This window comes from Vitis riparia, chromosome 18 (genome assembly GCF_004353265.1).
Source record: "Vitis riparia cultivar Riparia Gloire de Montpellier isolate 1030 chromosome 18, EGFV_Vit.rip_1.0, whole genome shotgun sequence".
Classification (NCBI taxonomy): domain Eukaryota; kingdom Viridiplantae; phylum Streptophyta; class Magnoliopsida; order Vitales; family Vitaceae; genus Vitis; species Vitis riparia.
The window spans coordinates 9897010-9921230 of NC_048448.1; the positions used below are offsets into that span (position 1 = coordinate 9897010).

General features: G+C 37.0%; 3 protein-coding genes across 3 annotated transcripts; 1 reads left to right on the plus strand and 2 right to left on the minus strand.

The window, feature by feature from the left end:
• Positions 1 to 594: 594 nt before the first annotated feature.
• Positions 595 to 4268, plus strand: LOC117906792 (probable disease resistance protein At4g33300). The gene is made up of 5 exons (XM_034819992.1): positions 595 to 1400; positions 1926 to 2320; positions 2411 to 2766; positions 2920 to 3125; positions 3292 to 4268. Exons 1-5 carry the CDS (start codon positions 713 to 715, stop codon positions 4122 to 4124), a joined length of 2478 nt encoding a protein of 825 aa, XP_034675883.1. The 5' UTR covers positions 595 to 712; the 3' UTR covers positions 4125 to 4268.
• Positions 4269 to 5941: 1673 nt separating this feature from the next.
• LOC117906842 (nucleobase-ascorbate transporter 3) lies at positions 5942 to 12578 on the minus strand. The gene is made up of 14 exons (XM_034820078.1): positions 11875 to 12578; positions 11178 to 11275; positions 10910 to 11086; positions 10339 to 10439; positions 10114 to 10189; positions 9962 to 10021; positions 9689 to 9873; positions 9479 to 9575; positions 9119 to 9205; positions 8932 to 8990; positions 7658 to 7749; positions 7484 to 7561; positions 7233 to 7393; positions 5942 to 6359 (listed from the first exon to the last, which is right to left on the minus strand). The coding sequence occupies exons 1-14, from the start codon at positions 12020 to 12022 to the stop codon at positions 6141 to 6143; spliced, it is 1638 nt and encodes a 545-aa protein (XP_034675969.1). The 5' UTR covers positions 12023 to 12578; the 3' UTR covers positions 5942 to 6140.
• A 4427-nt stretch (positions 12579 to 17005) lies between these two features.
• Positions 17006 to 24143, minus strand: LOC117906737 (serpin-ZX). Its single transcript, XM_034819904.1, has 2 exons — positions 23689 to 24143; positions 17006 to 17932 (listed from the first exon to the last, which is right to left on the minus strand). Exons 1-2 carry the CDS (start codon positions 24076 to 24078, stop codon positions 17153 to 17155), a joined length of 1170 nt encoding a protein of 389 aa, XP_034675795.1. The 5' UTR covers positions 24079 to 24143; the 3' UTR covers positions 17006 to 17152.
• Between the last annotated feature and the right edge of the window lie 78 nt (positions 24144 to 24221).

Genomic DNA, 24221 nt, shown 5'->3' on the forward strand with positions numbered 1-24221 from the left:
AATAAAAAAGTAAAGTTCTAAAATCTCATATTTTTTTTAGTTATGGTTACATGAGTACCCTTCTAACCGTAGTTTTAAAGAAAATTATAAAACCACAATTACAAAGAAAATTGTAAAACCACGGTATGTGACTGTGATTTTTATGATATTTTTAAAACAGCAGTTATTAATTGTGGTTTTATGGTTATTATGATAAAAAAATATTTTTTTATGGTTATTATGATAAAGAATATTTAAAAAATAATATTAAAATCACAATACTATTATAATGGGTGTAGATTAAAAATAATTTTGAAATCATAATTATTGAATGTGGTTTTAAGGAAGGGAAAATTGTAAAATCACGGTCTGTAAACTATGGTTGAAAGGGTATTTTTAAACTTTCAAAATCACAGTCATTGGCCAATGGTAGTTTCTTACACTTAAAAAAAATCTATGTGATGCTGAAGGATATAAAAGATTAGTTTGACAAATATTGTGAGATGTTACTATTCTTACCATTTTTTTCAACAAATGGATTCTTTTGAACTTAAACTCAACGATCCGTTTGATACTAAGCTGGTTGTTGCTTGTTATTTAAGAAAAACTCCCACAGAATAGAGGGACCATTTTGGTAATTCACTTGAGAAGCAGCTCTCTTGTATAAGAGAAAGCTAAATTAATTTCTTCCAGCAGTTGCAGAGTGAAGCTGCGCCGGCCTACCGGCGACGGAATGGCAGTAACCGATTTATTCGCCGGTGAAATCGCCGCGGAGCTCCTGAAAATGCTAATATCTATATCAAGAGAATCGTTTATGTGTAAATCCAGCGCAGAACAAATGGTAACGTATATACAACAAGTCCTCCCCATAATCCAAGAAATACAGTACTCGGGCGTGGAATTGTCGGAGTTGCGACAGTTTCAGATCGATCGCTTCGTGCATACTCTCCGCGAGGGCCAAGAGCTCGCCAAAAAAGTCCAGGCCTGCGGCAGATGGAACGTGTACAGGAAGGTGCAGTTGGCGAGAAAGATGGAGAAGCTAGAGAAGAACATCCTCAGGTTCTTGAATGGCCCCCTGCAGGCCCATATTCTGGCCGACGTCCACCACATGCGGTTCGAGTCAGCAGAGAGGTTCGACCGGCTGGAATTTTCGGCTCGGCGGCTCGAGGAGCAGCTTGGAGGCATGAAGATCGGGGTTGGTGGCGGAGGGTGGTTGGCGGAGGCAGTGAAGCGAGGGGGGGAGGAGGAGGAGAGTTGCGAAGGTTTGACAAGTATGGGGGTTGGGATGGCTTTAGGGAAGAAGAAGGTGAAGGAAATGCTTATTGATAGAGACGATCTGCGGGTTGTTGGGATTCATGGGATTGGTGGCAGTGGCAAAACTACTGTTGCCAAGGAGATTTGCAGAGATGGAGAAGTCCGAAGTATGTTTCTTTCTTCATTTTGTTTTTGTCTTTTCTTTACTGGGTTGCAGGAAAAAAAAAATCAATTGATTTATTCATCATCTAATAGCTGAGAAAACGGAAAAATTGAATTCTTCTGAATCTTAATAGAGTGAATGCCCGTTGATTTTCGTATATGGAAGACAAAATGAAGAAGAATTTTCTCCTATTTTTACTTGATTTTATCAATTTTAGGGCTAGCGACAATATCTATAGTTTTTGTTAAGTTATTGTCAATGGGAACTTGAGAACATGTAGGTTGAAGGTAAGATACTATGACTAAATAAATTCTATAAATGAATAAGTTTGATATCGCAGGAAGGTTTTGATATTAACTTACATCTGATTGTTTCATGAGCTTGTTCTTTGTGATGGTACATAGCCAGAAAAATCAGGAACCAATTGAGTTATCTGCTAAAACTATAAAATCAACTCATATGCCCCCATATCTAAAGCTCTTTTCTCAATACCAGAGTTTGACTTGATTCTGTTCATTACCTTTTGCAGGCTACTTTGATGACAGGATTCTGTTCCTGACTGTGTCGCAGTCCCCAAACGTGGAGCAGTTGAGGTCTCATATTTCGGAATATAGTGAAGGGAAGGACATGACTAATTCCCATGGTCCCATTCGACGATGGAAGTCACAATTTGAGAGGAGGATTAGAGTACGTACACTTGTGGTTCTGGATGATATCTGGTCACTCTCAGTGCTCGAGCAGCTGATTTCCAGAATACCTGGATGCAAAACCCTTGTTGTTTCACGGTTCAAATTCCCAACCGTCCTCAACCTCACCTATGAGCTGGAATTGCTGAGAGAAGATGAAGCTATCTCCTTGTTCTGTCATGTTGCTTTTGGGCAGAAGTCCATACCTCTTTCTGCTAACGAGAATTTGGTCAAACAGGTCTTCCTCTGTCTCAGTTGGATGGTGTTTCTTTGAATTTCATACACGGCTATATTTTACACTGGTTCTTACTAAAATTGCATTCAATAGGTTGTGCGCGAGTGTAAAGGGCTTCCTTTGGCTCTTAAAGTGATTGGAGCTTCACTTAGAGACCGGCCCCAAATGTTTTGGGCAAGTGCAGCAAGCAGGCTATCACAAGCAGAACCCATTTGTGAGTCCCACGAAACGAAATTGCTTGAACGAATGGCAGTTGGTATTGCTGACCTGCCAAAAATGGTTAGAGAATGTTTCTTGGACTTGGGAGCCTTTCCGGAGGATAAGAAGATTCCTCTTGATGTTCTAATCAACATCTGGGTTGAGATCCATGATCTTTTTCAGGATGATGCTTTTGCAGTTCTTTATGAGCTTGCAGAAAAGAATCTCCTTTCCTTGGTGAATGATGCAAGGTATGTGAATCAAAATTCTTTGTCTATTTTAAAGCAAGACTCAAGAAGTTGTGCTTCTTCAGTCAATTGTGTTTACATATGCTTAGTTTTGCACTGCCTGCTTCTGATGGAAGTTTCATGCCAAATGCTTTTATCTTGGTCTGATTTTGACAGAGCTGGGGACATATATAGCAGCTATTTTGAGATCTCTGCTTCTCAGCATGATGTTTTAAGAGATCTTGCCCTTTACATGAGCAAGCGTGAGAGCATAAATGATCGAAGGCGTTTGCTTATGCCAAGGAGGGAAACAAGACTTCCAAAAGAATGGGAGAGGAATATGGACCAGCCATTTAATGCCCAAATTGTTTCAATTCATACAGGTATTACCATCATCCCTGCTGGGATTTCTGTGGGTAACAAAGATATTAATATTTCAAAATAAAAACCACATGAAATAAATGTTAAGAGAACATCTTCTATTTTTTTGTAGTTAGGCTCCATTTCTGTATTCTCTATGCTCACTTGTGTCTGAACTTCACAATATAGGTGAAATGGGAGAAACAGACTGGTTCCAGATGGACTTGCCCAAGGCCGAGGTTCTTATCCTCAACTTCTCCTCAAGTGAATACTTCTTACCTCCCTTCATTAATCGGATGCCAAAGCTTCGAGCTTTAATATTAATCAATTACAGTACCTCAACGGCGATTCTGAATAATGTAGAAGTATTTTCCAAATTAACTAACTTGAGGAGCCTCTGGTTTGAGAAGATTTCTATCCCAGAGTTTCCCAAAGCTACTATCCCCATGAAAAGCTTGAAGAAAATATTTCTAGTTCTCTGCAAAATTGCCAACAGCCTTGATCAGTCTGTTGTAGACCTGCCCCAGATGTTCCCTTGCCTCGCAGAGCTCACAATGGATCATTGCGATGATTTATGTGAGCTTCCTTCAAGCATTTCAAGGATGCACTCGCTTGAATGCATGAGTATCACCAACTGCCACAGCCTCCAAGAACTGCCAGCCGACCTGGGAAAACTGAATTCCCTACAAATTCTTAGGATTTATGATTGCCCAAGTCTGAAGACGCTTCCTCCTGGCCTATGTGAATTGAAGTGTTTGAAGTATCTTGACATTTCCCAGTGTGTTGGTCTGGAATGCCTTCCTGAAGGAATCGGTGGATTGTTAAGGTTGGAAAAGATTGACATGAGGAAGTGCTCACGGATAAGAAATCTACCAAAATCTGCTGCCTCATTGCAATTGCTGCGTCATGTGATTTGTGATGAAGAGATTTCTTGGTTGTGGAAAGATGTGGAGACGGCTGTACCAGGTGTTCATGTGGAGTTTGCAAGGGAATGCTTTGATCTGGACTGGCTGGTGGAGTGACCAAGGTTTATGACTTGTATTTACTATTATTGTTGTCCTAGAGTAAATATTTTCTTTCATCCAATGTAAATAATTTTCCTCTTGGAAATTTAAATGGAAAGGGGGGAGAGTTTAGTGATTACTCCTCCATTCTACTGTATGGCATTCTGGACTCTGATTTTTATTTTTTATTTTTTAAAAAAAACCTGTGAATTTGAGACTACAAAGAAACAGCAGCATTCCTGACAAGTTACAGTGGTCCTAGGAAGCGGGCTTCATTACAGAAGTCCTACCTACTTTGTAATCCTTTGGAGGAAAGCACATTAAGCACTGCTAGTTTTACTTTACATGGAGGGCTCATGAATATTCAGAGATCATTAATTGTTGCCTTCTAAAGCCACACAAAAATCATCATCTGCATCTCAATTTGAACCTTGTTGTCACTTGTCACTTCCATTTTCCTTCAGCTGAGTGCTTGTCTTTTGAACTCCAATATGGCCCCCTTTCGACTTGCCCCATTCCTCACCCTATCAATGTCTTATCCCATTCCATGTAATACTAATACCACTAACCAAGAGTTAAATTTAAATTAAAGATTGAAACTTGAGTAAGTGAGCATTCCTAACAGGTGAAAACAGCATGGCGTATAGAGATCAGAGGGATGGACCGATGATAATTTATCCTATAAGACGGACAAACACATGATTTGACAAGAATATCTAGCGCTAAGAAAAAATTGGGTCTAAGGTAATGGTTTCAAAGGTGGCCCTATATGAATCCAAAAGTTAGGAGTGGAGCAGTGGGGCTGTTCCACGATTCATGTTTCCGTGTGTAACCGACCTACTTGTGTCATGAATGACTGGTACTGGTTTGTACAGTAGCAGAGCAACGCGGTTGGAGAGAAGCGTGTGGGCCCGTTAGACATGTTACTAAAAAAAGTTTCAATCCGTCACTCTCGATTTCCACCACAAAAGGAGTTTGAGTCGGTAATTTTCCACTGTGGGGGTGGGGATTGAAGTTGAAGGTTGAGGAGCGTTCACATTCGTGATTTGTTGCTTTCACATTAGGGACCCCCACCACAAATATACCACGTTTTCCTGATTTGGGAAACAATTACAGAGGAGGTCCAATGCATCTCGCCTTGGGCTAGACCAAAACAAATTTCTTTGTATTTAGAGTATCCAATATTAGCAATTAAGCTTCCGCAATTTCAAAATCTCCTTGATAAATAACTTATTTTTCCTGATTGAAATAGACAAGTCAATTTCTTCCCTTAGAACAATCGGCTCAACACCCATTTATTTTGATGTCCCATCTTAATCTACCGTATCCGAATAAAATTGCTCATATATATATATATATATATATATATATATACATGTAATTTGGTACAATTAGAGACTTATGAGGGCATATTTGTTTGAATTTTATGCCATTGCTGTTGTACTTAATTGACAATATCACCATTATTGAAATGCCTTGCAAAACCATGTGCTGGAGCCCATCCGCAAATCCCATCCGTTGAAGACCGGAAGGTACCACATGCTTCGAGTCAATATAAAGTTATAGACTATAAAGCCTTATATTTTGTGATGGCCGACTAATTGAAAAACAGACAGGTAAATACCCAAAGTTCTCACAAGTGACAAAGCATTTTGACCAAACTGTAGCTTATTTTTCATTTAATTTATATTTTACCATTTCTTTTTTCTCCCAAAAATTAATCAGTATACTAGTTTTCATATCCTGGACAAGTGGGCTTCCACTTGTCCGTAGTTGTGCTTACGACAAATTGCCCTACCCTAAATGCACGCAAGGATGTGAATATCGGGTTAAGGTGACCAATAAAGAGGCTGTTCAGCAAGCCCATGTCAACATGCCACTCAGATTCTGTAAAGCAGAAAGGAAAATTTTTCTGTTGACTCACAAACATGGACACAGTTTTAGTCTATAATTTAGAACAAACCTTCATCATGCATGACAAAACATGAAACTTGAACAAAAAGTCTAGCTACTATACAGGCAGCTAAAATGTATTCAAAGATATCTGGTGGGCATGTACTCATTTATCCTGAGAGGGAGGTTGTAAAACTCCTCATTCCTTGAATCGCCCTTCCAGTGATGGAATGGAACCAACCATTGAATTCCTCTGTCATCATGGAAGCGTCTTGGATCAAGTGTGTTATCAAGTAGCGTCCCAACGATAATGGCAACAGTTGGAGGTGATGAGAAGATTGTATTTAGGATGTCATTGAACTGCAGGCATCAAAAATAATCTATAAGATACCTGGAATTTTATTGTACTGGTCTCATGTTTAAGAGAATGCAGCAAAAGAGTCTGCAAAATTATGATTAGTTCTGCTAGCAAGAGAGGGATTATAGTTATATATGTATCATGTGAAGAGTTGTCCAAATCGTTATCGACTCTATTTGAGAAGAGTGAAGGTCCATAGAACTCATCCTCCAGGTTCTTTAAGAAAATTCCAACATTATCTCTAAACATTTGCTAAGACTAACTCTTGTGTTTGAATTCTGAATTCAAATGGACACTTACAATAAATGTGCCATAAATCTACAGAACATTATTGTAATACCCCCCTGTTGTATGATATTGGTTGAAATCCCTTGAGTGCGTAATTTGCTATTACGGCACACTTTGAAAAGACGAGCCCCAGAAAAATGAGCTATTTGAATAATATCTCAAATGTTCAGCAACGAAAATACTACTTTAATTTATTATCCAAAGGCATACTCTAGAACGACTTGTGGATTGCCTGAAGGGCTTAAATCTGCTGAAATTTGTCATGCCTCATAGCATGCGACCAGCTTTTGGGATACACCTCACACCAGTATACTCGCTTTGACTTCAATGTAATTGTTTTGGAAATTCCCATGGAAGTTTGTCCTTTTTTTAACTACATTTTTTCCCAACACATGATACAACTAGTATCATTCTTAACTCAAGTGAGTGCAAACACAAAAGGAATAACTGAAACAAAATCTTAACAGCAACCAATTGCTGTCTTTCTGTAATGCAATGCATTTGTCAATTCTATCATGAAGGAATTAAATCATCTAGTGAAGAAAGAAAAAAGACTTGAGAGAATGGAATTTTTGTATGTAACTTACCCATCCTCCATCTGTTTTAACTGGTCCATGACCATCTGTGGTTGTGTGTGAGACAAAATATTGAGATATTGATACCCCAAGGAACAGGGACAACCCCAAGACGTAGAGGTTTCTCATGGAATTACTGTTTGCAAATTGAAGAAATGAGATCCCAGTAGCAGCTGCAGGAAAAGAAAGAGAAGCAACACTACACCCATCAAAAGGATATTAACTAACAAGACTAAAACAAAAATAAAGCCAAACTCACTCACCAACAATGCCAAATAGAACACAGTATATGGCAGCAAATATTGGTAAAGGAATAGATGCAAACAAGGCACCAAACTTCCCTGAAATATGCAGGATAACTCAATCAAACATTCAGTGATAATCCCAGGCAATGATTTAATAGAATTAATGGGGGAAGTAAAAAACAAAAAACAGACCAAATATGGAGAAGAAGAACATGAAAGCAGTTGATATCTGCACCACCCTTCTGCTCCCTATGTGTGTGAGTCCAAGGAGGCCCACATTTTCACTGCAACATATTTGAGACTGTTAAAAGAAGCTCTATTACTCTGATACCATCAATCAATGGTCAATAGTCTGCATTGTATAGAAATAATTTATTCTATGAAGATTATTTTACAAGGGAGCAGTAATCTGACTAACTAAATTTGGTAACAGGGAGTTTGAAACCCTGAAATCTAAGCAAGCAAGATGCCTGCGATAACTCGAGAATTGTCCATTTCAGAGGCATCCAAGTATTCCAGGGTTATCAGTTTTCTATTTTCCTTCTCTCATGTTGTATCATTTATCATAAGTTCTTTTACATAATGAAAAATAAATCGAAAACTAAACGCATACACATGCAAACATATATATTGGAAAAAGAAATATGAAGTAATATAGAACCAGCTCCATGATCAATAGAAAAATTTAAAAACTTGAAACAAAAGCATACATTAGTATACAAGATTTTTGACATAATTAACAAAATAAGACATTTTAATGCATAGGTTCATCGTAAAATCCACAAAATAAACTTTTTCACTTTTTAACTATAATTTTTAGTTCCAAGTTCCACTCGGTCATAATATGTATTGTTGACATGTATTTGTGTCAACTTCAAACTTCCAACTTGCTAAGCTGGTCATGGTTCCCTCCCTTCTCACCCCATAGAAAAAGACCGAAAAAGAATAAAGGTAAGATATGAAGCAAAAGTTTTTCATTCACTATCATTTTCAAGTTTAACATTCAAATCATTTAAGTATATCCCAATATGTATTACAAAAACAAATTTACAAGTTTCAACATTTCTTGTGTGCCTTTGACAAAGTTTTTTAACGAAGTACTATTTTACCCCTATTTTTTTTTTTTCGCTTTTATCATCAATTTCTAACCTTTAATTACATTTTAAACAATTAATCTAATAATTTTGTCAAGATTCTTTTTTTTTTTTTAATTATTATATCTTCCATCCTTTATGTATTATAAGATACTCTTGAGGTAAGACATATGCAAATGATATATATCTCTTACATGAAAAAAAAAACAAAAAAAAAAAAACCCATATCATTATATCCTATATTGTGTACTGTAGGCTTTTAAGAATTGTGTAGCTAAGAAGTAATTTTACAGCCATTTATAATACGTTAAGCTAGAAAAGGGACAAACAAAGAAGATGTGCATAATGATCATGGTTGCATTGCTTCCTTACACAGATGCAGTGGTACCAACAGTAGCCCCAAATAACCCATCAAGCAGCAAGCTAATTCCCTGCACTCACAAACAAAACAAACCATATGTTCATCGTCTATATAATAAAACAATTTCAGTCTTTTGTTCCATGAAGAGTAACATAAGTAGAAAAGATGTCTGGCGGGAAGTTTCATGTTTGCAATGACCTGCAGACCAATGCTTCGACTGAGCACATGTGGTGGAGGGGGTGTAGCACCCGCAAGCCGTGCAGCAGCAAAAAATGTTCCAGTTGACTGCACCAATGATTTAAAAAATTATCAAGGTAAAAAAAATTCAAAATAACAGTTGCTTTTCTTAAAAGGTAAATAAAGGATAAAAACAGGTTTGATTTTCAGGTTCTTCATTAATTAACCTGTCAAAACTTTCAGCTCTTACCAAGATTTTAGTTTTTGTATTAAAAAGTGTTTAAATTGGTCAAAAATCATCAAAACAACTTGAAATTGAAATCAAAATATCAACACTTCAAACTGTGATAAAATTTGAAACCTCTGGGATAGTGACTAAACCTCTGCTGATGTAACAAGTGCAGCTCCCATCATCCCGAAGACATGGCTTGCTCTAAATACAGGAGGACCCCACTGAAATGGATATGGAATTCTGATCCTAGATTGGAAGCAATACCAAATAAATTAATAATTGTCATAAAAAACTAATATATTGAGGAAGGTGCCATAACTCTAGAGATAAAGACGAGAATTCAATTGTCTGGATTTTACCATGGAGAAGATGATATAAGGTAAGAATGATCCACGCGGCAACTCCGTTTTGTCTGCTCCATGGCATTTTTGTAAGCACCAGCCACAGTCAGGATGCCAGCAAAAGCCCAGATAATAGCAACGCATAAAAGCAAACCAAACCTCTCAAGGATGAGCTGGGCCCTTGGGTGAATCCGCTTCAAATACTGCAGCAAAATACATATAGTTCCCTTTGTTCCACTTATCCAGAAGAATATTTATGCAAAATACATTGAGGATAACTAATATTTATACCTGCTGACCAATAACCAGTAGAATTAGCATTGGCAAACCAATCTCCACACAATTAGCAAGCTGCAAAAGACAGTGTGTCACATAATGGCCTTTTGCATTAAATCTGTTGTGTCACCTAAAGATTGGAATGCTTTAAGAACAAAACTAATTACCTGAGGGAAGCCCCTCATGAACAGACCAAGACCCACTACACAAACAACTGGTACAAGAATAACTGGACTGAAGAATCTGGATAAAAACAATGAGGGAACAATTAGAGAACAGAATGGGAATAAAAAAATTTGCAGACCCAAGCTTCAATCCAAACTTGTAAAAATCCAAGGAATTGCATGTCCCAAGAATATGAATAGAATAAATTGATGTTTGAGATGGGATACCTAGTCAAGTTCCCCCACACCCTACTATATCCAAGGAAGATGTTGATGATGGAAGAAACCATTAATGACCCTTGAATAGCTCTCATAGTGTAGACAAACCTCTGCATGCAATCACATCAAAACCATCATGAGAACTGCATCTCAAAAAATTCTCCATCGTGGAAGGTCAGTGAAACTACAGGCTAAAATTCTAACATCATCCTCAATTTTATTTTAAGTAAACAATCAGAGTAAACTCATCCCCATGGATGTATTACAAAGAGGAGGCGTATCCAATACTGTTCATAATAATTCATGAAGTACATGTATACTTCAGAATTACTCACAATGTATATTTTTTTTCAGAACAATTGTGGTTGATATGCTTTTTCTTCCAATTCCAACTGATCATAAATGCAAAGAGCTTTTTTGCGAAACTACTTGAGCTCCCTTGTTAATGTCCACAACTCAATTATGCCTAACTACTGAAAGTAGAACAAACCATGCTTACTCACACATCCAAACACATTGCTTACCAAACTTTCATTTCTTCCCCTTTTCAATTACCATTTTTTAGATGGAGTTTACATACCTCATGCTCAGATTTGAAGGTCTTATCAGCGAAATCATTAACAATGGACATGACTGGTATGAAGAATGCGAATGATGCACCCATCACAGTAGGAAGCCTCGCCCCTAGTAATGTTTGAAGCAGTGTATTCACTCCTGCCATAAAAAGCAACGTCTGGATCACGCGACCTTTGTCACCCTGTCAAAGGAAGAACAAGTTTTAGAAAGTTTAGATCAACAATAAAGGGATGAAGTAGCCATTTCAGCTTGACAGGTCAAAAACCACTTACGTTGTTCCCACCCATGAGTGGCACAAGGGTACTAGCAATCAAAACTGTACTTCCAAGCATCACAATATAGTGTTGAAAAGCCAATATAATTGCTTGTGCTGTAAAATTTAGTTCACAGAGAAAAATCAGCTGAAGCAGAGATGAGAATATAACCTGGAAATAAGAACCTAAAAAATTTTCAAAACGGAATCAGATGTAACTCATAAGTCACCAACTCAATCCAACAATGACCAACACTACATTGAAAATTCCAGAAATAATTTCAGTAATACAACTCTCCATCTGGATGATCGAGTAATGGAATCTATAAGAACTAATAACAGGAAACATTTAAATATATAAGTAACTGAACTCAATAAGTTAAAAAGGGAGAATCAGGATAAGGGTGCAAGAAGTGATTTCAAAACTGGGATACAGAAACCCCAAAAAGAATACAACGTGATATGAGATTAAAAAAAAAAAATTCATTTTTCAACCCCATCATATGCACAGAGACATACATGAAACAGAGAAGAACCAGAGAGCATCACAAAAAGGAGAGGACCTTTTCGTAGAAAAAATTTCACTTTCAGTAAACTTTTTGCAGGGAAATAAAATAAAACAAAAGAAAAAGCAGATAATCATAAAGCAAAGCAACAAAACCCACAAGAAAGAAATAATCATCCCAACAGAAATAAGAGTGAGAATCAAGACTGACGCCAAGGAGGGTTGGAGTGGATGCAGAAGTGAAGCTGATGCAGCTGTTCATTAGGAGGAAAAACAGGACCCCTGGTTCCTCCAAGTGGCGGAGGGGGTGGCCTAGCCACCTGGGGAGGCGGACCCTGATGACTTGCTGTTTCTACCATGGCTTCCTGTCTACTCGTCTCAGTGGCGGTATCCTAATCCTTCCTTCTTCTACGAATCACCGACACCAGAAAGGAGGATGGAAAGCAGAAAACGGAAATAAATAGTAAAGAAAGAAGTGTCGTTTCCGCCTGGCTTCCTTGCCGATAAAGGCCAAAAATAAAATAAACTGAATCAGATGATCCAAAGGAGAGAGATTCCAGAGAGACCTGAGAATCGAAACACATATAAGAGAGAGGGTGCTCAGGGTTGTGATCACGTTAAACTTTGTCCGTATGCCGCCCACATAACGAATGTATGGGCAGTACGCGTGGGTGCTGCTCTCACTTCGAGGCAGTTTCACTTCTTAGCAGCCTTTTCCACTCCTAATTAACACTAAACCTTCTCTAAATAACCATCATGCCATTCCCAAATCCCCCCATTATCTTCAGTTGTAACTTGTAATTAATAATGTGATGACTTTGGGGTCAAGAATCGCTGGCCTTTTCCTCAAGCAACCATGATGAAAACTTGCAAAGCATAATAATAATCCGTTTTCTTTCTCAGCCTATGAGGTGTTGTTGGGGACACACTTTCTCGCAAAGCAGATAAGGTCCATCGTCCACCGAGTTGAAAGGAAAATAATGAAAAAAGGAAGAAAAGTTGGAGACCACCTCACAGAGGTCTTAATCATCATTTGTTTTTTTCTTGAGATTCCCCTGTCATATCAGAGCTGGGTTGAGGCTTTCGGTCTGTTGTTTATATGAAAAACGGAAAATTCTATGGTACCACTTCGGTACCTACCGAAAAAACATTTTTTGGCCATTGGATGAAGGTGGTTCAATCCGGACCATCCAACTGAATTATGTATTTAAAAAAGAAAAAAAGAAAAAAAAGAAAAAAGTTACAGGTTGCCGGTAAACTTGTAATAAGAGTGTTGTTCTTCTCTGAAATTAGTATGGCCTCTTCCCTATGGTTTTGTGTGTTGTTCTTGGATAATGTTGAGGGGTTTTGGTGAATTTTTTGTTCGTTCGCTTGTTCTTTTTTGTTGATGGGTGTTTTCTCTTTTTTTTTTTTCTTGAGTGTGGGTTTTGGGTGAGTTGATCTGGATCTGTGTTCTTTGTAGCTACATTTTCTTGCTGTTTTAGGGGTTTTGCGGGTTGGGTTTTGTTGGGAAACCTTTGGTGTGGGAAAATGAGGGGAGTAAACACATTGTGGAGAAAAATATGGGATGCTTGCAGAGATGGGAGTTTGGCCTGGTTTTGCTGGTAGTGTGGAGGTTTTAACAAGTTGGGTTTGTGGGGAAGTTCCCAGACCAGGAAATGAGTCACCTTTCAACTGATTTTTGCTTGCAATTCATGGTTTCATAGTCTTCACATTTCAGTCTCGTTTTCCTTCTCATCTTTGTCATTGGTTTACTGTATTATTAAATGTTCTCTTTGATGGCAATGAACTTTCTTATTTTGACTTACTTTTTGTTGGAACGAGTCCATCAAGATCTATTTTTCCATTTGGTTTACTATTCATGATGCTGGTTGTGTTTGTTCTTTTTTTATTTTTATTTTATTTGATTCTTGCAGAGATTTGGTGGGTTGGATTTCTGAAAAAGAAAAACTCTTTCTAGTATGGTGGGGAGGGGGAAAAAAATAGGATTTTGATCAGACTTTGGAAATGGAATTTCAAAATTGAGGGAAATTTAAGGTTTCTCAACTCAAAATTATATAAAAATATTACTAATAATTTGATAACAAAATTTTATAATAAATTCATAAAAAATTCTAAAATCGTTATTTAACATCACATTTCTTCTTACAACAATTATATTTGGATAAAAAAATATCAAATATTACCTTTGACACTTGTAATCACTTGAAATCCTTCATCTTCTTCATATAATACAAATTTTAAATTCTCTCTTAAAAAGTTTTAAACTTGATCTTGAAATTTGATTCATCAAAATACATCTTACATATTTTGTAATTTGATAGTTGAAATTATTTAATTTTTATATTAAATTACTATCCCTTTTTTTATATATAAATAATGATAGTATAAGAGTTATTGGTAGGATTTTCTTTTTTAGATAGAGTTAGGTAATGTATTAAATAACCAATTATATTTGATATTTGATAATAAATTATAAAAAAGTTGTAATATTTAGATATATATAAAATACATATTATTTCTCACAGACAAGTCATTTTTACCTGTTAAGTCATTTTTACCTGTTTGATAAGTTTTTATAAATTTTTGAATGATATGTACTTTACACATGTTATCTTTTTATTGGGTTGAAATGTGGGTAGTGGCCCCAAAACGAAGAGTGATACCATAGAACAACCCAAAACGGAAAATTCAAGTTGAAAATTATTATAACGAAGGGGTCAAAAAAATCTGTACTTCAGGAGATACCCAACTTTTTCGTCTAAGAAACTCTCCCATTGGGATAAGCAAAGGAATACTCCTCAAGCTTGTTCAGTCAGTATTGTCTTCAACTTTTTTTTAAAGTACATATAAGGGCCCACAAGTCACAACCAATAGTTAACTGAATGAAATCAATGAATACATGGTCGTAAAGGTGCAGGCAGGCTTAAAAGAGGATGAGGGCCAACTACCCCTAACTTTATAGTCTTTGTTTGAGAAATGATTGATTCTCGGGACCAGCTGTAGGGTGTAGGAGATAACATTTGGCGAGTGCTTAATATAATTTTTGCTTTCAAAGTGAAAGGATAATTATGCTTTATATACCATTTGGTGAACTGGGTTGATGCATATACCATGACGCAATCATCTTTCGTGCAATGAGATATCGGTCTGGAAATGATGTCAGGAGCCCTGATAGCGTGTCCGCTAAAAAAAAAAACTGTATATCAACATTTGAGAAGTTTGCATGGAAGGGGATCACGTGCTCGAAGACTTGGACGTTGACGGAGACCACTTGGTAGAGTCGTTTTGATACCGGTAGTGGAGAAACAGAGAATGAGAGATACGATCTGTGACCTAACAGCTTTAGAAGGAAAAGGAAAGGCATCATTTAATGAGATGGACCATGGATCATGGCTCCTGGCTCCTGGCTCCTGGGTGGATGGAGAAATGGTGTAAATGTAAATTTGGAGGAAAAGCGATGGCAGCAGTGGGAACGGAGAAGTTAAGAAGGCAGAAGGTAGGTAGTGGGATGATTTAAAAGACATAAAAAATCGAGCCTATCCATGTGCAGCCCATCACACCTGGCATACTGCAGCCCAATCACGCTGTGCCGAACTCAAGCGTCACGTGCGTTGGTCTCTGTTCTGGTTGCATTTACTTTTATGACAAGTCATGACCAGGTGCTCCGCTCATTATTCTTTTGATAAATGTAGTTCAAATCAAAATCAATAAAACCCATATCATCCTGCGGCATGTACGTTGATAGATGATTACAATTTGACATCAAAGACCCCTTTCAAGACTTTTGGAAACAGGAAGACAACTAAGCCAGTGAGGCATATGATATCTTTTAAGCTATTGGATTTATTGCAAAATGAATGAAATAACTGGTATGACAGTCTCGTAAACTGCCATTCATCATGGGCATGGCTGCCCATCTCTGCAATTGGCAAAACTTACCCCACCCATATCTATCTTCGACTGTTTATACAAGTTCCATGGGAATAGAAGAAACATCCTCAATCCAACCAACATTCATGATCTTAAACTCTTGGATCGGGCGAGTTAAGAATTAAGATAGGATCAAAGATGTTGAATGTGGACAACCGGTTTAACCCTCTGCTTTCATCAAAGTTCCCCAAATTGAAGCCACACTCATTATGATAAGACGTAATTTGCATCTTACCGACTCCTGCAAGTCAAGTAAAGCACGAGGCCTGTTGTTTTGCGTGATAGACAAGTCAGTTTTGAACTATTGAAAAGCCAAAGCCATTGTTCACTTCACCCAGGCAGAACATTTTCCTCGAAAGGGAAAATCCCTAATTACTTGCCAGGGAATAGGAGTAACGTAATAATCAGAGCTTTTTCATCGTATTGGTTTTCAACTTCCCCCTCACCAACTCCACGGCTTTCTAAGCCTAATTCCTAGGAAAAAAATGAATTTTAAGTTAACAAAAAAGTGAATTATCTGCACCAAATTTCACACAAAGATGTCCAACAGATCGAAAAATGTTCTTATATATATATATAGTAATTAATCTAAGTCATTGACTCATAATATTTTTATTCCAATAACAATAATAAATACTTTGAGCCTGCAACGAATTTATATTTTATACAGATGAACTTCAAAAGAAACAGCTTATGAATCCATGATATTGGAGACATCAGCTGAGATCTAGATCAGAAACGTTTGCCTAATTAATGAACCTGGAAACCATGACATTATCAGATCTGAATCATTCGCTCGGAGACTTTCCGCTCTGCCCTTGTGGACATGTTTTGTGCAGTACAGACATGAAGAAAAAAAGAAAGAGAAAAGTAAAAAGACTGAGAGGAAAGGCCACATGGTATAACATCCAAATCCACATTTAACTTTTCCTTGAACTCTGAGAGTAGCCCATTCAAACATTTCTATCAGGAGTTTACGGGTATAGCAGAATTAGCTTTAAAGTTCAAAAAGTAGCCTTTTTAATTCTTGATAACAAATTTGACTTTGCAGGGGAAATGTGTTTCTGAGGGAGGGAGTCCAGTCGTTGGACCTCAATCTTGAGTAAATCTAACACGTTCCAGTTGGATGTATCATTTATCTCCCAAGTTAGCTCAAATCTATTGTTCCCCAACTTGCACGCTAAATAAGAAATTCTTACGATATATAAAGCTCTAACATCAATGAAGGCGGCCTGCTGGGGTACAAACATTTTCAATGCAACATATGGAACTATCAAAACCACACAATTTACGTTCCACCACCAAACTTGAAATTAAAAAATTAGAGAAAAATAAGAAAAAGAAAACGCAACCAAAACTGATAATAAGCATCAATACCTGCAACTGAACATTAAATAGAGCAACCAAAATTGATAACAAACATGAATACCTGCAATTGAACATTAAATAGAGCTAGTGCTCCTCCACTTCAACCAGATAATTAGAATCATCACAGTTTCATTTTTGTCAAGTTTGATCTACTTAGTTACACATGTTCTTCAGGATAGAACATTTAATCAACCTGCGAGAGGATTGAGTACATGCCCAATGAACAGCACAACTCCTGTCATGTCTTCTCGGATCACAAACAGGAATGGGTGATCAGCTATGAAATCTATATTATCAGTACTAAGCATGCCCCTCAGTTTCACAACACCTACAGAAGCAGCTGCAGCTTCTGTGCCTTCCTCATTAACTTCAATGAAGGATTTATGGAAAATGCTTGAGACATATAGGTCCTGCCCCATGGGGGAGTCCACCATCTCAGTCAAGCCACCTTCAGTAAAAGGCAGCACCAGACCTAGTCCCTTTAAGACTTTGGAAGCTTCAAACCCAAAAGAAATCTTGAACCTTGGGATCCTAAAGTCACCCACTGGAACTGGCATAGATGGAAGATGGCGATCTAAGAATGCAGAATCAGAACCAACTTTATCTATCAAAGCCTGCAGGCCATCCTTTGCATCTGGAAGAAAGAAATACATGGAGAAACTACGCTTATCACCACCTTGTTTATAAGAAAGCCCTAAGACTTTGAAATCATCAAAGGTGCTAATAAGTTGCTTCTTCTTGCTGGTCATGAAGGGCACTTGAACTGAGCTCCCATTGAGAAGATGGAAGTCATAATCTTTTGTTGCTGATGCATCAAACTTCTCATTCCAAGCCCCTTTAAAATAGAGAGCATTTGCAAAGATGAGCCTGGTTGAAGAGTCAACTGAGCCAGGAGGAAGAACTTCTTTGATAAGGCCATTGGTCTCCTTTTCAGCCCATGAATTCGCTTCACTGGTTACCTCAGCAGCCTTAACAGCAAAATTATCAATATAGCATATCCATTATGTTATCATTAGCAAAAAGCCTGACCCTAAATATGCAGGGCATTTGGGCATCTGTTGAAAAATTGAAGGACGTTTCACATAGGAGGTAAAATGAAGATATTGTCCCAACAAAAATATTTAAATGAATATGTTCATTATTATTGACATTATTACATACACTTTGAAAAAAATAGAAAATCAACAATTAAGTATCCATTTGGATCTCAGAAACTTCTGTATAAAAGTAGAACGAAGTAAAAAGGTATAGATTTATCTTATATCTTTAAAAATTACTTAAAAAATTTTAAATGTAAGGTAATAAATTTTTTTGATACCTTAATTTTTTCAAAGTTTTAAAACTGTTACTTTTTTTTATATATAAACCCCTAATAATTCGTGTATCTTATATAAAAGTTGCTACTATTTTTTTATTTTAAAAATAGAAAACACGAAGTATATACAAAGGAATTAAGAGAGAATAAATTTGCTTCTTGTTAAGAAAAAAGATTAGTTGGTTGAAGTTTTCTGTTTTAGTCATAGTTAACTTAGCCAAGTGTACAGTTTATATTAGTTAAGCTTGTTGGTGTTGGTTACAAGTTTGTTAAAGATTTTCCTTTATACTTACACTAGATTGTATAGATTTTACATTAAAATTCAATTAATAAAATTTCAGAATTCTCCCCCAAACTTTTCCTAGGTTTACCTAGAAAATTCTGTTTAGATTCAGAATTTTATCATGGTACCAGAGCACGTTTCTTCTTCAATGGAGAATAATCAAGCACCAAGGACAAGGAATCAAGTTCCACTTGTGAAAAGTTCTCTTCTTCTTTGTAAAGATTTGTATCTCTTAGTTTTACCAAGTTTTACCTATTTTTTGATGGTAAAACTAGATAATAACAATTTTCTGATCTGGAAACAACAGGTTTTTTCAGCAATTAAAGGATATGGCTTGCAGAGATTTGATTTTGGTGGTGGTGAGATTCCAAAGAGGTTTTTCTCGCAAGAAGATGCAAGGTTTGGGAGGTTTAATCAAGAATTTCTTGAATGGAACAACAAGATCAATTGCTAATGTCGTGGCTTTTATCATCAATTTCAGAGCCAATCCTTCCTCTGATGGTAGGTTGTGAAACTTCTTTCCAGGTTTGGGGCAAGCTTGAGCAGTATTTTACTGTCCAAACTAAGGCTAAGATTAGTCAATTCAAAACTTAAATTCAAAATATAAAGAAGGGATCCTTGCCTGTTAATGAGTATTTGTCCAAGATTAAAAGGATGCCTTGGCATTAGGTGGTCATTTTCTTTCCTCTAAAGATTATGTTGATGCTATTTGCGATGGGTTAACTATAGAGTCTGATTCCTTTGTTGTATCAATAAGCTCTAGAATTGGTGGTTACACTAAAGAAGAGATCGAGTCCTTGTTAATGGCTCAAGAAGCAAGGATTGTGAAGAACAATAAGGCCTTGGACTTTGCACCAAGTGCCAACATAGCTTCTAAATTTCAGGGACAAGGAAATTCAAAGAAGTGGTAAGTTAATAACTTGGAAGTCAGGAGGGAGGACAGAATTCTGGCCAGGGGTTCAATGGGAATTGAGGTGGATATTTTAATCAGAATTCCAGTTGGAATTCTGGTGGCAAAAGTGGTGATTTCAAAAGAGGCAGTTTTAATGGAGGTTGAAGCTTTGACAATGGTTTTAATGGAGGTCGAAGCTTTGACAATGGTTTTAATGGATGAGGCAAAGGTGGAAGAGGTGGGAATTCATATGGGAAATCACAATGCCAGTTGTGTGGGAAGTTTGGGCATGTGGTTCTGAATTGTTACTACTGTTTTGATTAGAGTTTTCAAGGGCCCAATTTCAATTTTCAGAATGCCAATGCATTCTATCGCCAAGCCTCTCCAATGTCTACAATGATTGCCACCCCAGAACTTTACAATGATGTAAGTTGGTACCATAATTCTAGTGCATCCAATAATATAACTCCAGATGCTAACAATCTGATGCAGAGACAAGAGATCACTGGCCAAGATAGAGTTCACATTGGTAATGGCACAGGTTGGTCCACTAAAACTCGTCAGCCAATCTTCAGTTCTGTCTCCTTATAATTCTGAACTTCTCACTCTAAAACATCTTTTACATGTTCATTTGTTAACTAAAAAACTTACTCTTCACACATGATATTCAATCCAACATAATTGCTATCTCATCCTATCTCTTCAGCTTCCAATGGTTCAGCCCAAGTGCTGTCAGCCTCTTGTAATATAGATAATTCAGCACATACTAGTTGTTCAACCAATTCTAAGAGTTCTTTGTTTGATTTGTGGCATAAAAGGTTAGGTCATCCATTTGAAAAAGTTGTCAAATGTGTACTCTCTCATTGTAATATACCCAATTTTAATAAAATGGAACCTTCTTTCTGTACATCTTGTTGTATAGGTAAGATTCATAAACTCTCATTCAGTTTGTCTGATACAGTCTATACTGCTCCTCTTCAACTTATACATTTTGATCTATGGGGTCTAGCACACATTCAGGCCAGTAATGGATACAAATATTACATCCATTTTATTGATTATTACTCTACATTACCTAGATTTACTTGCTTAGAAATAAATCAGATGCTATTCAAACTTTAATCAATTTCAAAACTTAAGTAGAGCTACAATTCAATACCAAACTCGAAGCCATACAAACAGATTGTGGAGAAGAGTTTCAAAGTCTTTCAAGATTATTTGTCTACTAATGGGATAGTACATAAAGTTTCTTGCCCTTATACACAAGAACAAAATGAGGTTGTTGATAGAAAACATAGGCATATAGTGGAAAATGGGCTCTCTCTCTCAGCAAATGCTTTTCTTCCTTTGAAATATTGGGATGAGGCTTTTAAAGCGACTTTGTACATATAAATAGACTTCCAACTCCTATTCTTGATATTAAATCCCCTTTAGAAACCTTATTCAAGATTAAACCTGCCTATAACACTCATAGAGTCTTTGGATGTGCTTGTAACCCTAACCTTAGACCCTATAATAAACATAAGTTGCAATTTAGGAGTGCTCAATGCATATTTATGGGCTACAATTTAAATCACAAGGGTGGTAAGTGTTTAGACCCTAATGGTAGGATGTTTATTTCAAGAGATGTCATATTTTATGAATTCTCTTTTCCTTTTTCAAAAATAAAAAAGTCACCAGTTGTCCTTTCAGTCCCTCAGATAGGTTTAAGGCCCTTAGCCACACCACCTGTATTACCTCATATTTCTCAGCTCCTTTTAGGTTTTGCATCATCTAATTCTCAAGATAATCCTTTTCGAACATCTATTTCTACACTAGTACCATCTACACAACACGAAGATAAGCATTTATGTGACATGGATACTTCTGATGCTATTGCTAATGTTGATCCTACTCATACACTTGAGACTTATGTTTCCGTGCAACCTAGTTTGAGCAATAATATTGTAGGATTAGTTTTTGCTGCTATAGAAGCAAGGGGCTTAGGCAACACTCATGGAATGATAACAAGAGCCAAGAATGGTAGATACAAGCCTAAGATTTATCTAGCAGAGTTAACAGAGCCTTCTAGTGTGCTTGTTGCTTTGCACCAACCAGAGTACAAAAAGGCAATCTTAGAAGAATATAGGGCTCTTCAGAAGAATGGAACAAGGTCATTGGTTTCATTACCACCTGGGAGGAAAGCAATAGGATGTAAATGGGTTTTCAAAGTCAAAGAAAAACCATATGACAATCTACTTAAATACAAGGCTTGATTAGTGGCTAAAGGGTTTCACCAACAGGTTGGGTTTGATTTCAATGAAACATTGAGTCTTGTTGTGACACCAACCACAATCAAGATTGTTTTGACTATAGCTTCGACAAGACATTGGTGTATACGCCAATTGGACATCAATAATGCATTTTTAAATGGAGATCTTCAAGAGGAGGTCTTTATGGAGCAACCTCAGGGATTTTTAGATGAAAATAATCCTCATTTGGTTTGCAAGCTTCACAAAGCCTTGTATGGTATGAAATAGGCACCCAAGGCTTGGTTTGATAAGCTACATAAGGTACTTCTAATGCTTGGATTTGCCTCATTAAAATTTGACTAGTTCAATCACTTTTTTCTTAAGACTACTGCAGATCATATCATCTACATTCTCATTTATGTAGATGATATCCTTGTAACAGGAAGTGATTCAAGACTTATTTCTCAACTGATTGGAAGATTAAATGCTGAATTTGCTTGGAAGGATCCAGTTAAGACTGACTATTTCTTGGGCATTCAAGCAAAACATACAAGTGAAGGTTTTCATCTATCACAAACTAAGTATATTGGGGATTTGTTAAGCAAGTCTAAGATGGTTCATGCAAAAGGAATTAGTACCCCAATGACAAGTGGTTTGAAGCTCAGAGTAAGCGAAGGAATCCCAGTTGATAATGTCCAACTCTACAGGAGCACAATGGGAGATTTGCAATATTTAACTGGAACAAGACTTGAGATAGCTTACAATGTAAATAATGTGTGTTAGCTTGTGCAAAATCCCAGTGAAAAAAGTTGGAAAGCCGTAGAGAGGATTCTCAAGTATTTGAAGGGAACAATGGAATATAGCTTCCATCTCAGAAGATCGGTTTCACTAGCCTTGGTAGGTTTCTATGATGCAGAATGAGCATCGGATTCTAATGATAGACATTTTACATTAGAATATTGTGTTTTTCCTGGCTCCAATTTGGTTTCTTGGCACTCATAGAAACAGCATAGTGTTTCTAGATAGTACAAAAGCTTAACCAATGTGGTGGCTAAAATGACTTGGATATAACCTTTATTGTCCAAGTTACAAGTGAAGCTACAGAGAATACCATTAATTTGGAGTGATAATTTGTGTATTGTTAGCTACAAATTCAATGTTATATGCCAGGACTAAGCATTTTTTTTTCTTTTTTTTGATAAGTTACATGCCAAGACTAAGCATATTGTTAGAGAGAAAGTAATGGAGAAGGAGATTGAAGTCACACATGTTCCTTCAATAGATCAACTAGTTGATGTTTTCATTAAGGCAATTCCAAGTGCTTAATTTAATTCAAAGAGATTCAAACTTAGAGTAGTAGATATTTTCCATCGTGAGTTTGAGGGGAAATATTAAGACAAAAGATTAGCTAGTTGAAGTTTTTTGTTTTAGTCATAGTTAGTTTAGCCAAGTGTACTATTTATATTAGTTAAGCTTGTTAGTGTCGGTTACAAGTTTGTTAGGGACTTTCCTTTATACTTATACTAGATTGTATAGATTTCACATTAGAATTCAATTGATAAAATTCCAAAATTCTCTGCCAAACTTTCTCTGGTTTCCCTAGAAAATTCTGTTCAGATTCAGAATTTTATCACTTCTCATTGTTACAACAATGTCTCCCTCCTACTCCAATGCTAACAATTTATGTCTTTAAAATATATGCAAACAATGGTCAATTCAATTTGTATTAGATGTCCAATGAAAATGTATTAATTCAATTACCAGTATCATGTAACAACAGAGTTTTGGGTACAGCAACAAGAATTATAATTACATTGATGTGCATAAATTTCTTTCCTTGTCATTTTAATTTTTCTAATCAGTTAAATGAGAGAATTCAACAGGATCATTGAATATGATGATTTTTTTCCCCCAATTTTTATCAATGAATCTAAGAAATCAGATACTCTTTATTTTCTTTCATTTTCTGAGCGACCAAATGGAGGGTTAAGAGAGAGCCAGACCTTGATCCGGAAATCAGCTTGATGAACAGCAGCCTTATAAGCGGTGTCGACGATCTGTTTGAAAGAGGGTTTAAGAGGAAGTGTTTTATCGATCCAGACAGCGTTGGCGAAGGACAAACAAGGGCCACCGCTAGGACTACCATCGGCAAAGACTAGGGAAACCAGCTCAGAAGCGAAGGCGTTGAGATCGCCGGAGGCTTTGGATTTGAGAAAGGAGAGCAACTGGTCTAGCGTTGCGCCCTTGGAGCCAGCTGCTACCAAGCTCAGAACCACATGAATCGACAGCGGCGATAAAACTAGGTTCGAGTCCTTGCTTTCCGTCAAGGCTACGTGCTTTGCGATGCCTAAAGCAACGTCGTTTTGGTTGCCGATGCACTGCCGGAGGTCCATTCTTCCGTCACAACAGAGCGCGAGGAAACCGAAAGATACGTTGTAAGCTAACCTAAACGACGTAGTTTTATGTTGGAAAAAGGAAAAGAACCAAAACCGACCTTTGTTTTGAACTTGCCTGGCAGGTAATCAGGATTTGGGCC